Here is a 13,688-nt window from a genome sequence, read left to right on the forward strand (position 1 = left end):
TCTAACCTGGAAATGCTACACTGGTATGAAAAAAACCTTTATAGCAAGCAGCCTATAGAGCAGGAGGTCTTAACCAAGTCCACTGATCCAGGGAGGGCCCTGAATGGATCCAGGCTTTGTGGGGTCTGAAGCTCATACAATTTTGGGGGTCTTCTTCAAGCAGAACACAAAGCTATGTGTAAATATAAAATTCAGTATGAACTGGAAAGAGCCTGCGCAGGTGAGGGACCCTAAAGGGTAAGTTCTGCTGTCTTTATGATACACCTGCCTCTTGGAGGGAGGGTCCACCTGTGGAAGCCAAGAAACTAGGGTGACATGCAGGACGAGGTGGCTGCTCACCTTCACTCTATCCAGCTCCTTGGCTTTCTCATAGAGGCTTTGGCTGATTCTCAGCAAATTGAAAATGGGCTGGTGCCATATGCTGTCAAGCAACCTTTTGGAGAAATTGCTGACGTGGTACTTCCTGAAATCCCACATCATCAGAATCCGGGAGGGGATGCAGGACTCTGCATACGAGTGACAGCAGTCACAGAAGTACTTCCCCAGGTACTGGCAATACCGGAGCCGCTTCACAAACTCTGCGGAGCACACTGGGGTGAGTGCTGTGCACCTGGCAGGGGAAACCTACACCCACCCCCGCCTCCAATTCCTACACAAGATTCAAAGACTCAGATCACTTTCTTCATGATGAAAACCATACTCAACCTTGTGACAGCTGGAAAAACTAGGAAGGACTTGGGGACTTACGCCCATTCATGAGCTTTGCCTTAGCAGAACAGATTCCCAATAAACAGAACCCTCCCCAAATACTCCTGGATTTTGAAGACAGGCATCATAAGCTGCAGTATTGCTAAAGAAAACTTTTGGTTTAGGATCTGGAAATCAGACACTGTGTCTCAGTAGCAAAGAGGCTGAGGGCAGGTCAGAATCTCTTCAGAGTGACTCTCCTGAGAGTCTGAGTTGGAACTCAGAACTGGATGAGGTGGTATCACACGTATGGAAAGTGCTTTGTGAAATGTAAAGAAAGCGGTGAGGGTATAATGTTAGGAAACATTAACAGTATCCAAAAGGGCTTCCTGACAAATCACTGAGAGAGAAAAAAATATTTATAAAACTCTTAAAAAATACATAAAGCTCTTTCCAGCTGGAGGATTGTGAGCGTAAACTATGGGAATAGGTAAAACACAAGAGAAGAAATGTGGATCACCAAAACAGGGACGTGAAAGCCAATCTCAGGAACATCTGAGAAAAACGCATATTTTAAAAGAGAGATACTCGGGGCGGCACCTGTGGCTCAGTCGGTAAGGCGCCGGCCCCATATACCGAGGGTGACGGGTTCAAATCTGGCCCTGGCCAAACTGCAACAAAAAAATAACCGGGCGTTGTGGCGGGCGCCTGTAGTCCCAGCTACTTGGGAGGCTGAGGCAAGAGAATCGCTTAAGCCCAGGAGTTGGAGGTTGCTGTGAGCTGTGTGAGGCCACGGCACTCTACTGAGGGCCATAAAGTGAGACTCTGTCTCTACAAAAAAAAAAAAAAAAGTGAGATACTCAGGCTGTCACAAGTTTAGACGATTCAGAGATGGTGAAGTATATAGTGGTGGTTTCCTAGTAATAACATTTTCATCAGCTGATCAATGCATAACCTTGTTTTAGGTGTCTTTCTATCTAAGGATACCTTAATTTATTTTGATTCATTAACATTGAATTTGGTGCCAAAAGCACTACAACTCACACCTGGATAAAGCTTACCAATGCACATATTTTCTCCCTGAGGCAGACCTTCCTGCACTTAGAAACACTAGTGAAGTCATCAACAGAAAACACAAACATACAAACAATGATGTGGCATGAAACCAACCATGAAAAGGTATACCCTGGTCCAAGCACGCTACATAGCTGATAGAACTGAGCGGCAGGACAAGAAAGGAGGACAGAAGGGATCAACAAATTTTCCTGATGGAAATCATGTTTCCCTAACATCTAAAATCCTGACACCTCAATATCCATTCACTCATTCATCAAATTTCAGCAAATTTACAAAGTATGATATTTTCAATACAGAATAAACTATGTCCATCTATTTTAATGTCCTAACCCTTTAACTAAAATAGAACAAAACAAACTGTTCTACAACAGTGGTTCTTGGACAGGGGTGATTTTGCCCCAAGGGACATTTGGAAATGTCTGGAAACATTTTCAGTTGTCACTGCTGGGGGGCTGCCACTGGCTGCTACCAATGCTGTACCCTCTCACAACAAAGTCTGTGGTACTGAAGTAAAGAAATCCTGCTCTAAAACACAACTGCTCTCATTTTATGAAAGGTCAAAGTCACAGGGGAAGAAAAGTGGGAAATATTCTAGAACATGCATGTCCAATCTAACTTTCTGTAAGGATGAAAATGTTCTGTATCTCTGCTGTTTAATACAGTCGCCCCCAGTTACATGTGGCTACTGAGTACTCGAAATGTAGCCAGTATGACTGAGGAACTGAATTTTTAACTTTAATTTAAATTTAATTTTAAAAGTCCATATGGGCTAATGGCTACCATGTTGGGCTGTACAGTGTTAAAACAACACTAACCAATGAAAAACAATGACTAAATGCAATGTATGAAAATTAATTGGAACCTGCATGGAAAAATTAGCCATAAATGATACTTAGAGGACAATAGATGAACATGAACTAGTAGTAGACAAGATTAGGGAGTTGTACTTTTTTTGCAGTGTATTAAGTTCTCCTTATTTTTAGGACTTGCGGAAGTATTAATGGATAAAGTATATTCAGCATGTATGGAATTGAAGGAGACTAAGGAAACATGACAATTTGATGCAATGTGGCATTCTGGATTGAATTCTAGAACAGATAAAGGACATTAGGGAAAAAACTGTTGAAATCCGAATAAAGTCTGTGGTTTAATTTCTCAGATTTAATAATGATACTATTGATTATGTACGATGTTAACATTACGGAGAGCTGGGCCAAGGGTATATGGGAACTCGCTGTACTATTTTTGCAACTCTTCTGTAAGTCTAAAATTATCTCAAAATATAAAGTTAAAAAAAAACTTATCCTAATACCTAGAAGTTCATAAGGAAAGCACCAAATTATTTATATGCTCTCTACAATCTGTGCTCTGTGGCATGTCTTTCCTTCCTCTTATTCTTACTCCCATCCACATATGGCTGCTTTTCAACTGCCACAGTCTCTTTACATATTATCAACACCCACCCCCATTTCTGGAGACAATCACATCTTTATCAAACCTTGTACTCCCACCCCTCCCAAACCCAGATTAAGCTTCCTTTCTATAAATCCCATATCTCTCTTAAATTTTTCTTTTGTTATATCCATCACCCTTGTTATTTAGTTACCTGGCTGATGTGTTCCCTGTAAGATGGTAAACAAGATCCCTGAGGGTAGGGCCATCTTTGCCAGATTCATCACTATACCACCAGTGCAGACACACATCTCCATATTTGTCGGTTGGTTGGTTTGTGTTTAGAAATAGGGTCTCAGTCTGTTGCCCAGGCTGTAGTGCAGTGCCAAGATCACAGCTTACTGAACTTTTGAAATCCTGGGCTCAGCCTCCCAAGATAGGAAGGACTATAGGAACACACCCATGACTTGACAGACTTTTTTTATTTTTTTGTAGAGATGGGATCTCACTATGTTACCCAGGCTGGTCTTGAACTGGTCTCAAGTGATCCTCCCACCTTAGCCTCCCAAAGTGCTGAGATCACAGATGTGAACCACTGTGCCTGGAAACATCTCTGCATGTGAGTAAACTTAGGGAAGTACTTAAAAAATTGAAATCATAGTCACGTGTCTACAGTTTCTTACTCAGGCATGCAATATTTACTGAGGCACCAGGAAACAATGGTTAACCAAACAGACACAGTCCCTGGTAGACTAACGGGAAAATGAGTCACTGAAAGCAAATTAGTTACAAACTGTAATGCTTGTCAGCACTGTCATCACAGTGCAGAGAGATTTCTGCTTTTTATTTTCATCTCTTGAAGCAGACCTCCTCAAAGTCTTTTTTCCTTCCAAGACTGACTATCAAAAGCCAAGAGAACTCTTTCCACCCAAGCTCATCTTCTCAGCTTTCTACAGGCCAGAGCTAAAGACACCTCACACCAGAATAAGAGAGTCTCAGTCTCAAGTGGGAAACTTGCAGTTTCCAGGCCTCAGTTGGCCCAGGAATGGTCCTCTCAAGCTACCTCCTCAAATTCAGAAAAGTTTGGTTAGCTCCTTGGTAAGCCATCATTCACTCAACCAATACCTTTCACGGACCAACTATGTGTCAAGCACTCTTTTAGAAGCTGAGAATAAAATAATGAATCAAACACATGACACGTCTGCTCTGACAGAACTTAGAATCTGGTGATGAAGACAGACAATACTAAGATTAATCAGCAAAATATAAAACAATAGAGTATTCTTAGTATGCTAAGAGAGAAAATTAAGGTTATTAGGTAACATAAAGTATACATATGATTGTTTATAGCCATGATTGCAGTGAGGTGGGCATTTTCAAGAGAGAATCCAGGGAAGACCACATGACTTTTGGGTGAAGATAGGAAGGAAATAAAGGAATCAGCCTTAGGGGTATCTGCAGAGAGAACACTTCATGGAGAGTAAGCCACAAATGCATATTCCTGAGTCAGGAGTAAGCTGGCAACTTCGAGGGCCAGGAGGGAGGCCATGTGGCTGAAGCTTAGTGCCCAATGAGGAAGAGAACTGCAAGTCTAGTTTTCCTCATTCCTGGCTGGTCACACAGCCTTGTTGGTCACGATGCCTTTGCCACGAGAGGGAGAGCAACTTCCACAAAGTTCTTGTAACAGCTCCTCATCAAGGGAATCTCCCACAAGAACAGAGCACTGCCCAACCTTGTTATTCTTGACCCTGGCAACACACGATAAGCAGACAATCCATTACCCATACTTACTAGGCTCTATTGGAGTTCCGCAACCGGCACAGAAAAAATTCTGGGCTGCCACCACGACGTCCCTCCTGAGTACAGAAAATGGTAATAGTTACATTTCAGAGAAGGTCCAAGGAATATTTTCCACAAATTGGAAAAAAAAAATTGACATCATAATACTTTTCTTGGCTTGAGGCTTTAATTTTATCACTTTTCATTTGGAAAAGAAATAGGTTTATTCAACACAGTTTTGTAGTTGAAATCACTCAGTCTTTTGAAGCTAGAATTCTTTAAAAGCTTCTGCTAAAACCAAAGCAGAAGTCAGTATCACAAATAACTACTTCACCAAGGGGTTTTTAAGGACTTCTCATTGTCCATGGGAAAAGTCTTATCTCCAGAAAGAACTGCAGACACGTTACACAAAGACAGTTTAGAAAGACCAGGTACCAAAGGATGATGCACTTGAGAAGTTCACAAATGGATCCAAGGAAATGCACATGAATAAGAGGCAATGTAGACAAAGCATCAAAGGTGGCTGGTGAATATTCCAGTGGAGCCCTTTCTTGTGCCACCATTTTCCATATGATTTAGAATTATGAAGAAAGATGTAAAATTTGATTACAGTGCAGGGTCAGCAAGAATGGCCAAGGTAAAAATGTGCTAAATTTCTGCCCATGGGCCTTAGAGAGGACTGAGGGAAACTCTAGAGAAGAGATATCCCACACTAAGGAAAGGGACCTCTTACAATGCTAGAGAGGGAGCTCTTCTGCCCAAGCAGCCCCAGAGACATTTCTTGACATTCTCTCATAAAGGAAAATAAAAAAATCAGGATCATCCCTCACCCTCAACTACTTATGCAAAAAGGAAGGTCAACCCTAGAGGCTGTGTTATGTTTATCCCCTTCCAAATGAATAGTTGTTACTAACATTATGCATTGGCCAGATCCCCAAGGAAAGGTAAAAGGCCTCAGGCATCTACAATGTCTGTTCCCAAGTGTACCATTTCTGGCGTAGAGCAGAGACAAGACAGATCAAACATTCTTCCACCTATGCAGGGATATCTCCATAGAGTAAATGATTCGTCCTTTATTCCTTTTTTCTTTCCAAACATTCACCTTATCTGACATAAAATGTAGATTTCCTGGGCTTTATAATAATGTAACCATTTGCCTCATTAACTACCCCCCTTTCTTCTTTCTATATGCCCTCATCCCTTAAATACTGAAGTTCTTGGATCTCTCTCTGGAAAGAGCCGTCAGAGATATGTCTGTGACTTGTGTTCCCCCGCCCCCCAGCACATCTTTAAACTGTGGCTAAATAAAACTCCATTGATTAATATCTTTGCTTCAGTCACTTATTTCAGGTTGTCACTCCCAAAAGAAAGATATCGTCTATAAGGCACTTACATGAAATGTATTAAGCAACCCTTACCAGTTCCTTCCTAACAGCAGTTTGCATACCCAATTTAATACAAACCAAGAGGAATGAAAAAATTGTACTTGGTTAAAATTTTTTGTCTATAATCTTTATCTATAATCAGATAGATATATACTTCTCATATACTCTTAGAACTAATTATAATTAAATTATTACTTGAAATGTATATATGGGTTTATTTCCTTTGGGGGTATCTTCTGAGTTGTTTTGTCTTTCTAGAATTCTTTAAAAGCTTCTGCTAAAACCAAAGCAGAAGTCAGTATCACAAATAACTACTTCACCAAGGAGTTTTTAGGGACTTCTCATTGCCCATGGAAAAAGTATTATCTCCAGAGAGAACTGCAGACACGTTACACAAAGACAGTTCAGGGAGACCAGGTACCAAAGGATGATGCACTTGAAAAATTCACAAATGAATCCAAGGAAATGTACTTGTGTTACTGCTTAGACAACAAATAATTTTTATTTATATTCAGTCACATTTTTTAACTAAGAAGCTCTCCTTAAGATTGAACTTTCCCTTTTCAAAATGTATTCATTAATGTTTATTCTGCAATGATGGTACTGGAAAATAAAATTATTCTGTGTTTTAAAATTACTGTATATGATTTTTAAGTTTCAATATTAGCCACTTTAAGCCTATTGAGTTTCCAGTTGCTATGTAACATCCCTAATTCATTTGTATAGTTAAATTCTCAACTTGTCGAAACTCAAAAGCTCACGATACACAAGGTGCCAGCAAAGCTAAGCCAGAAAATACACACAACTTTCCTTTTCCTAAAACAAGTTTTCCTGGGTTCCTCAGCGTATTATTTTCTTCCTTCACCTACTTCCATAAAGCGTGAGGTGGGATCTGTCACAACCTATTTAAGATGGAGGACCAAGCAGCAGCCCATACTTACTTTAGTGGTGGATGAATATTAAATATAATTTGAAATCTTGGAGGGGCCCATTCTTCAGTCCCTCTGATCCTAGACTTAAATTTAATATCCTGTACCATGCTCATGCTGGATTCAAAGTCTTCTTGGACACGCTCTTCATCTACAACCTGCATAATACATAAGAGGATTTAGGAACAATTTAAACAAGCACATTTCAATAATTTAAATAGGGCTGGGCATGGTGGCTCATGTCTGTAATCCTAGCACTCTGGGAGGCCAAGGCAGGGGTAGATCACTTGAGCTCAGGAGTTCAAGACCAGCCTGAGCAAGAGTGAGACCTCATCTCTACTAAAAATACAAAAATTAGGGGCAGTGCCTATGGCTCAGTGGGTAGGGCACCGGCCCCATATACCGAGGGTGGCAGGTTCAAACCCAGCCCCGGCCAAAACTGCAACAACAACAACAACAAATAGCTGGGCATTATGCCTGTAGTCCCAGCTACTCGGGAGGCTGAGGCAAGAGAAGCACCTAAGCCCAAGAGCTGGAGGTTCCTGTGAGCTGTGATGCCACAGCACTCTACCAAGGGCAATAAAGTAAGACTCTTGTCTCTAGGAAAAAAAAAAAAAAATAGAAAAATTAGCCAGATGTTGCAGCAGGTGCCTATAGTCCCAACTACTCAGGAAGCTGAGGTAAGAGAATTGCTTGAGCCCAGACATTTGAGGTTGCTATGAACTATGATTCCATGGCACTCTACCCAGGGAGACAGAGTGATTCTGTCTCAAAAAGAAATATGAATTTAAATAAAGGAATTTTCAAGTGTGTGTCCAACATTAAAATTTGCCTTGAAAAATTAAAGCTGCATTCAACTGAACTGAAGGACTTGGCAAAAACTCCCCATGTCTTTAAAGCCCTGGGCGGTAGAACTGCTTCTAACACAATCCAGCTGAGATCACTTTTCTTAGTAATTTTAGTTCGTTTATTTCCAGACATTGAATTTACTGTAAGTAGGTCATTCTAACCTGGAATATATTTATAAATAACAAAAGCCTCACCCCTTTCACTCAGAGACTGACAGACTCTGCCACTCAGAAGCCCTACTCTACCCAGAAACAGCTCTGTTAAGATCATTCCCTTGCTTATAGCTGTTCTGTGGCTGCTCTCTGACCCCCTGTACTCTCCTACTACTATTTAAAATCCAAACTTATCAAATTAGCATTCTATGTCCCCACAATGGAACCACTAGCATTCAAGTCTTATTTCCATAAAGATCAACCTCCCACACACCAACAGGTATTATTTAACCACACCAAGCCTCTCTGCTCAATAGCACACACCATGCACCTCCCTTGCTGCAGCCCCCTCTTTGCCGAGAACACTGTCCCCCATGTTTCTACCTGCCATCTTTCTGGCCAGCCTAATACTGAGCTCAAGTTCCGAGATCTCTCATCAGCCTTTCCAATGTGAAATGAGCTTTTATCTGAGGAATGTTGAGTCCTTCTAAATAAGCAGACCCAGAGAGGCTTTAAAATGAGTCAGCAGTCATGGCCCACTTCCTTCCCTCTGAACTATGTATTTTTTTCCTGAAACTGCTTGCTGTTGCCACACTGCCCTGGACACTGTAACCCACCCATCATATGTTAACAATATCTACCAATCATAAATCAATGCTATTTCTACAAAGCAATGAGAATTCTTGGCAAACAACTTGGTATCAGCCTCCTCCCTGTCCCTACTTTTTGCCTTTAAAAATCTGCTTTGCAACCAGGCACTCACAGCACTTTGGGAGGCTAAGGGATTGGGACTGCTTGAGACCAAGAGTTTGAGAAGAGCACAACCTTATCTACACACACACACACACACACACACACACACAAAAAAAAAAAAACCCAGAAAAAATTAGCCGGGTGTGACGGTCCCAGTTATTAGGAAGGTTGAGCCAGGAGGATCACTTAAGCCCAGGAGTTTGAGGTTGCAGTGAGCTATGATGATGCCACAGCACTCTAGCCTGGATGACAGAGAAAGCTCCTGTCAAGAAAGAAAAAAAAAAAGGAAAAGAAAGGAAAATAAAAGAAAGGGGAAAAAAGGGAAGGGAAAGGAAGGGAAGGAAAGAGGAAGGGAGGGAAAAATGCTGCTTAGGCAGCACCTGTGGCTTAAGGATAGGGCGCCAGCCCCATATAGGGGAGGTGGTAGGTTCAAACCCGGCTCCAGACAAAAAAAAATCCCTGCTTGCAGCACAGGCCAAATGGAGCTCACACCCTAGGTTAATTGGGGTCTGATTCTTCTGGGCAGTTGTCCTCACTTTGTATCAAATAAACTCTTTAAATTATATTTTGTGCCTCAGGCTCTTTCTTTTAGGTCATGATCAAGTTCCCCTGATAAAATTAAAACTCCCTGCCCTATACTTGGAGTGCTTTTTTCCAATCCTTATTTTAGCCTTTGTCATGAAGTTCCCTGCCCAGAGGTGGCTGCATGCTCTCAGAGGGCAGTGTGTCCTACAAGGGAACCAGCCTGTGCTTTCCAATTAGCAGCCTGGCGCAGAGCTCCTGCTTTGCCACTGATCAGCCCTGCTGAGGGGCTGGGCCCATCACTTTAAAAATAACAACGGCGGCTACCTAATAGGATGCTGATGAGGATCAAATTGAGAATTGCTGAGTACAGTCCCGGGTACAATAAGCCCTCAACACAACAGTTTCATCATTCATTTTGAGACGCTCCCAACACTCAGCATACAAGGAAATAAATATTTCAAATGAATAGGGCAGGTAAAATGAGAATTTAAGAACTTTTGATTCAAGTTCAAGTAATTTTGATACTTACTACTGAGCCAGCTGCATTCAGAGAACCTGCCAGCTGATAATTAATTACTGACAACATCCAACACTTGCGGAAAACTCGGTACAGCTCTCTGGCTAACAGCTCAGCCGAATTGAAATCTGGGTCATACGTGACACTGAAATGTAAGAGATGCAAAAACTGAAAAACTATATTCATAAAGAGCATGTTCAAGGTCTACCTCTGTTTTTCTTTAATTTTATTATTAAATCATAGCTGTGTACATAATGCGATCATGGGGCAACATACACTGGTTTTATAGACCATTTGACATATTTTCATCACACTGGTTAACAGCCTTCTTGGCATTTTCTTAGTTATTGTGTTAAGACATTTATATTCTACATTTACTAAGTTTCACTGTAAGATGCACTGTAGGTGTAATCCCACCAATCACCCTCCCTCTGCCCATCCTCACCCCTCTCCTCCTTCTCCTCCTTCCCCATATTCTTAGGTTATAACTGGGTTATAGCTTTCATATGAAAGCCATAAATTAGTTTCATAGTAGGGCTGAGTACATTGGATACTTTTTCTTTCATTCTTTTTTTTTTTTAAAGAACAATCTCTCTTTATTGAGCTTGATTCAACAGGATATAATTTTGCCAAGTCTAACACAACAATCCTATTATAAGACTATTAAGAGTTGGAAAAGATTCGGAAACTAACTTTGCAAATAGAAATATGTAAAACTGCTATTTAATGTACTGATCTACTGCTATTTTCCCCCCAATGGCATTATGTAAAATGTACAAAAATTCTATATTTAAAACTAATGGAAACTTAGCCAGAGTGCTTAAAAGATGAAAAATAAAAGAGAACTGATTTCAGTCGTTTCTGCCAAGAAACAAAATCATAAACCACAAAAGTAGGAATCACAAAAGGAAGGAAACAACCCTGATATTATTAAATTGTATAAATCAACAAATCTAAATGAATGATTTTCCTAGGAAAATATGAATTACCAAAAATTAATCCAAGGATTGAAAGAAAATTAACACATAAGTTAAGGAAGAAGCCGAGAAAATAAAGTGCCACTCCATGAAAAGCACCAAGCCTAGACAAATAGGTAAATTCTTTCAATTCTGTGCCATTTAAACTGTTCTACAGCAGAAAAAGGAAAGCTTCCCTAGTTTAATGAAAACAGTATAACATTGACTCTAAACATGATAAAGAAAACACAAAAATAGAACTACATGACAGTTACACTTACAAAGATGACTGCAAACATCAAAAAGAAAGTTTTAATAAAAAATCCAATCTGTATAAGAAAAATAATGTACAAAAAACAAGGTTTACTCTGAGAACAATTTGATAGTAGAAAAAAAATCTATGAATGCAATTCATTATATTGGCAGGACAAAGAGTGGAAAATATGTCAAGAAAAGCCGAAAAAGGCATTTGAGAATAGTTAACATCTATTCCTAATAAAAAATAGTATTACATGTATAGGACCTCCATAGTTGACCACCTCCCTACATTCACTACATCTTTAAGTTGACCTATGTATCACATGTATTCAATGGAAGACTGACCTCTATATGACTCCCTCTGTTAGTTGTACCTTGACAACATGAACTGTGACATACAATTTACCCTCTATAACATGACCATTTGAGTCCGCTCTACACCAAGGAATAGAAGGTGTAAGCTTTGCCACTTAGTTGTATTATTTTTTCATGTTATTATTACCACATATTGGATTGGGCATAAGCTCTTATTGTTTATTCCATGTTGCAAAAGAATTTTTCTTTTTCTTTTTTTTTTTTATTGTTTTTATTGTTGGGGATTCATTGAGGGTACAATAAGCCAGGTTACACTGATTGCAAAAGAATTTTTCAGTGTGAAGGTCTGAATTGTAGGTACATCCTACAATTACTGAAAAATTTTGTAGTTCATTGAGACATGATGGCCCAAAGGAAAGAACTCAAATTGCTGACACTGAAGAAAAAGTTTGATTTTCTACATTTTCTGGAAAGCAGCTGCCAAAGAAAGGGAGCAGACATTTTGATGTTAGCAAGATCACAGCAGGCAACATCCAAAAATGTAAACATGAGTACTTGGAGAGATAGTAAGGTAAATACAACGGAAAATGAGAAAAGTTCCCTGATGAAGTCAATGAAGCCACATTAAGCTGGTTCAAACAAATGAGGGCAGTTAAGGCCCAAGTCTTTGGGCTGATCCAAGAAGTTGCCAAAAAAATTGCCCAAGAATTCGGGTGGCAGATTTCCTAGCATCAAGTGATGGGTTTGAGAAATTTAAACTGTGACACGAGAGCTCCCAAAAAGTCTTGTGTGGGGAATCCAATGATGCTCCAGTAGAAGTTGTGGAAGAATTCATCAAAAAGTTCCCAGTCTTCACCAGCAGCTTCACAGAGGACAACATCTTTAACACTGATGAGTATAGTCTCTTTTTTAGGCGATGCCTAACAGGAGTCTCATGAAGGATAACAAACATAAAAGCAAAAACTCTCCAAAGTACATGAAGCAGCTGATGAAGTGGAAGAAACAAGTGGAGAATGACAACGAAAATTAGAGACTCCAAAAGAAGAGGATGTCAGGTGTCTGACAATGCAGTTGAAGACATATGCCACGGAAAATGGCCAGTTATGCCAAGTGGTGTAGCCAATGTTGAGAGTGCTTTCTCCATTTATCTTTACAATAAGAATAAGAAACAGACTAAGATTGACTCTTTTCAGACAGAATGATTAAACCACGAGAAAACAGTAGATGTACTCATTTTTGTATAATACTGTATATGTGATTTTACTATGTTTTGATTACATATGATTTCATATGATATTCTCTAATACAAGCTGTATAAGAAAGTAAAGTATATGTACATAGCAGTATAGTAGGCTTAGTTCCTTATGTTGACCACTTCTGCATGTTGACCACTTTGTTACAGTCCCTTAGGTGGTCAACTTACAGAGGTTCTACTGTAATTTTATTTTTATTTTATTATTAAATCACAGCTGTGTACATTAATGCAATCAGGGGCACCATACACTGGTTTTATAGACCATTTGACATATTTTCATCACACTGGTTAACATAGCCTTCCTGGCATTTTCTTAGTTACTGTGTTAAGACATTTATATTCTACATTTACTAAGTTTCAAATGTACCCTTGTAAGATGCACTGTAGGTGTAAACCCCCAATCACCCTCCCTTACCCCATCCTTCCCCTCTCTTCCCTCCCTCTCCCCCTTCCCCATATTCTTAGCTTATAACTGGGTTATAGCTATCATATGAAAGCCATAAATTAGTTTCATAGTAGTACATTGGGTACTTTTTCTTCCATTCTTGAGATACTTTACTAAGAAGAATATGTTCCAGCTCTATCCATGTGAACATGAAAGAGGTAAAGTCTCCATCTTTCTTTAAGGCTGCATAATATTCCATGGTGTATATATACCACAATTTATTAACCCATTCGTGGATCAATGGGCACTTGGGCTTTTTCCATAACTTAGCAATTATGAATTGGGCTGCAATAAACATTCTGGTACAAATATCTTTGTTATAATGTGATTTTTGGTCTTCTGGGTATATACCTAGTAGAGGAATTATAGGATTGAATGGCAGATCTATTTTTAGATCTCTATGTGTTCTCCAAA

General features: G+C 39.7%; 1 protein-coding gene across 12 annotated transcripts in view; it reads right to left on the reverse strand.

Annotated features, from left to right (window-relative positions):
* The window catches only part of RUBCNL (rubicon like autophagy enhancer), a 71,378-nt gene that overhangs the window by 12,523 nt on the left and 45,167 nt on the right, over positions 1 to 13,688 (reverse strand). For all 12 annotated transcript variants that reach the window (XM_053563954.1, XM_053563957.1, XM_053563953.1 and 9 more), the window contains 4 exons: positions 10,058 to 10,190; positions 7,262 to 7,407; positions 4,948 to 5,012; positions 340 to 578 (listed from right to left, as the gene is read on the reverse strand). In XM_053563954.1, coding sequence (XP_053419929.1) covers positions 340 to 578; positions 4,948 to 5,012; positions 7,262 to 7,407; positions 10,058 to 10,190 — 583 coding nt within the window. The remainder of the gene's footprint in view (positions 1 to 339; positions 579 to 4,947; positions 5,013 to 7,261; positions 7,408 to 10,057; positions 10,191 to 13,688) is intronic.

Source organism: Nycticebus coucang, chromosome 15 (assembly GCF_027406575.1).
Source record: "Nycticebus coucang isolate mNycCou1 chromosome 15, mNycCou1.pri, whole genome shotgun sequence".
NCBI classification, from domain to species: domain Eukaryota; kingdom Metazoa; phylum Chordata; class Mammalia; order Primates; family Lorisidae; genus Nycticebus; species Nycticebus coucang.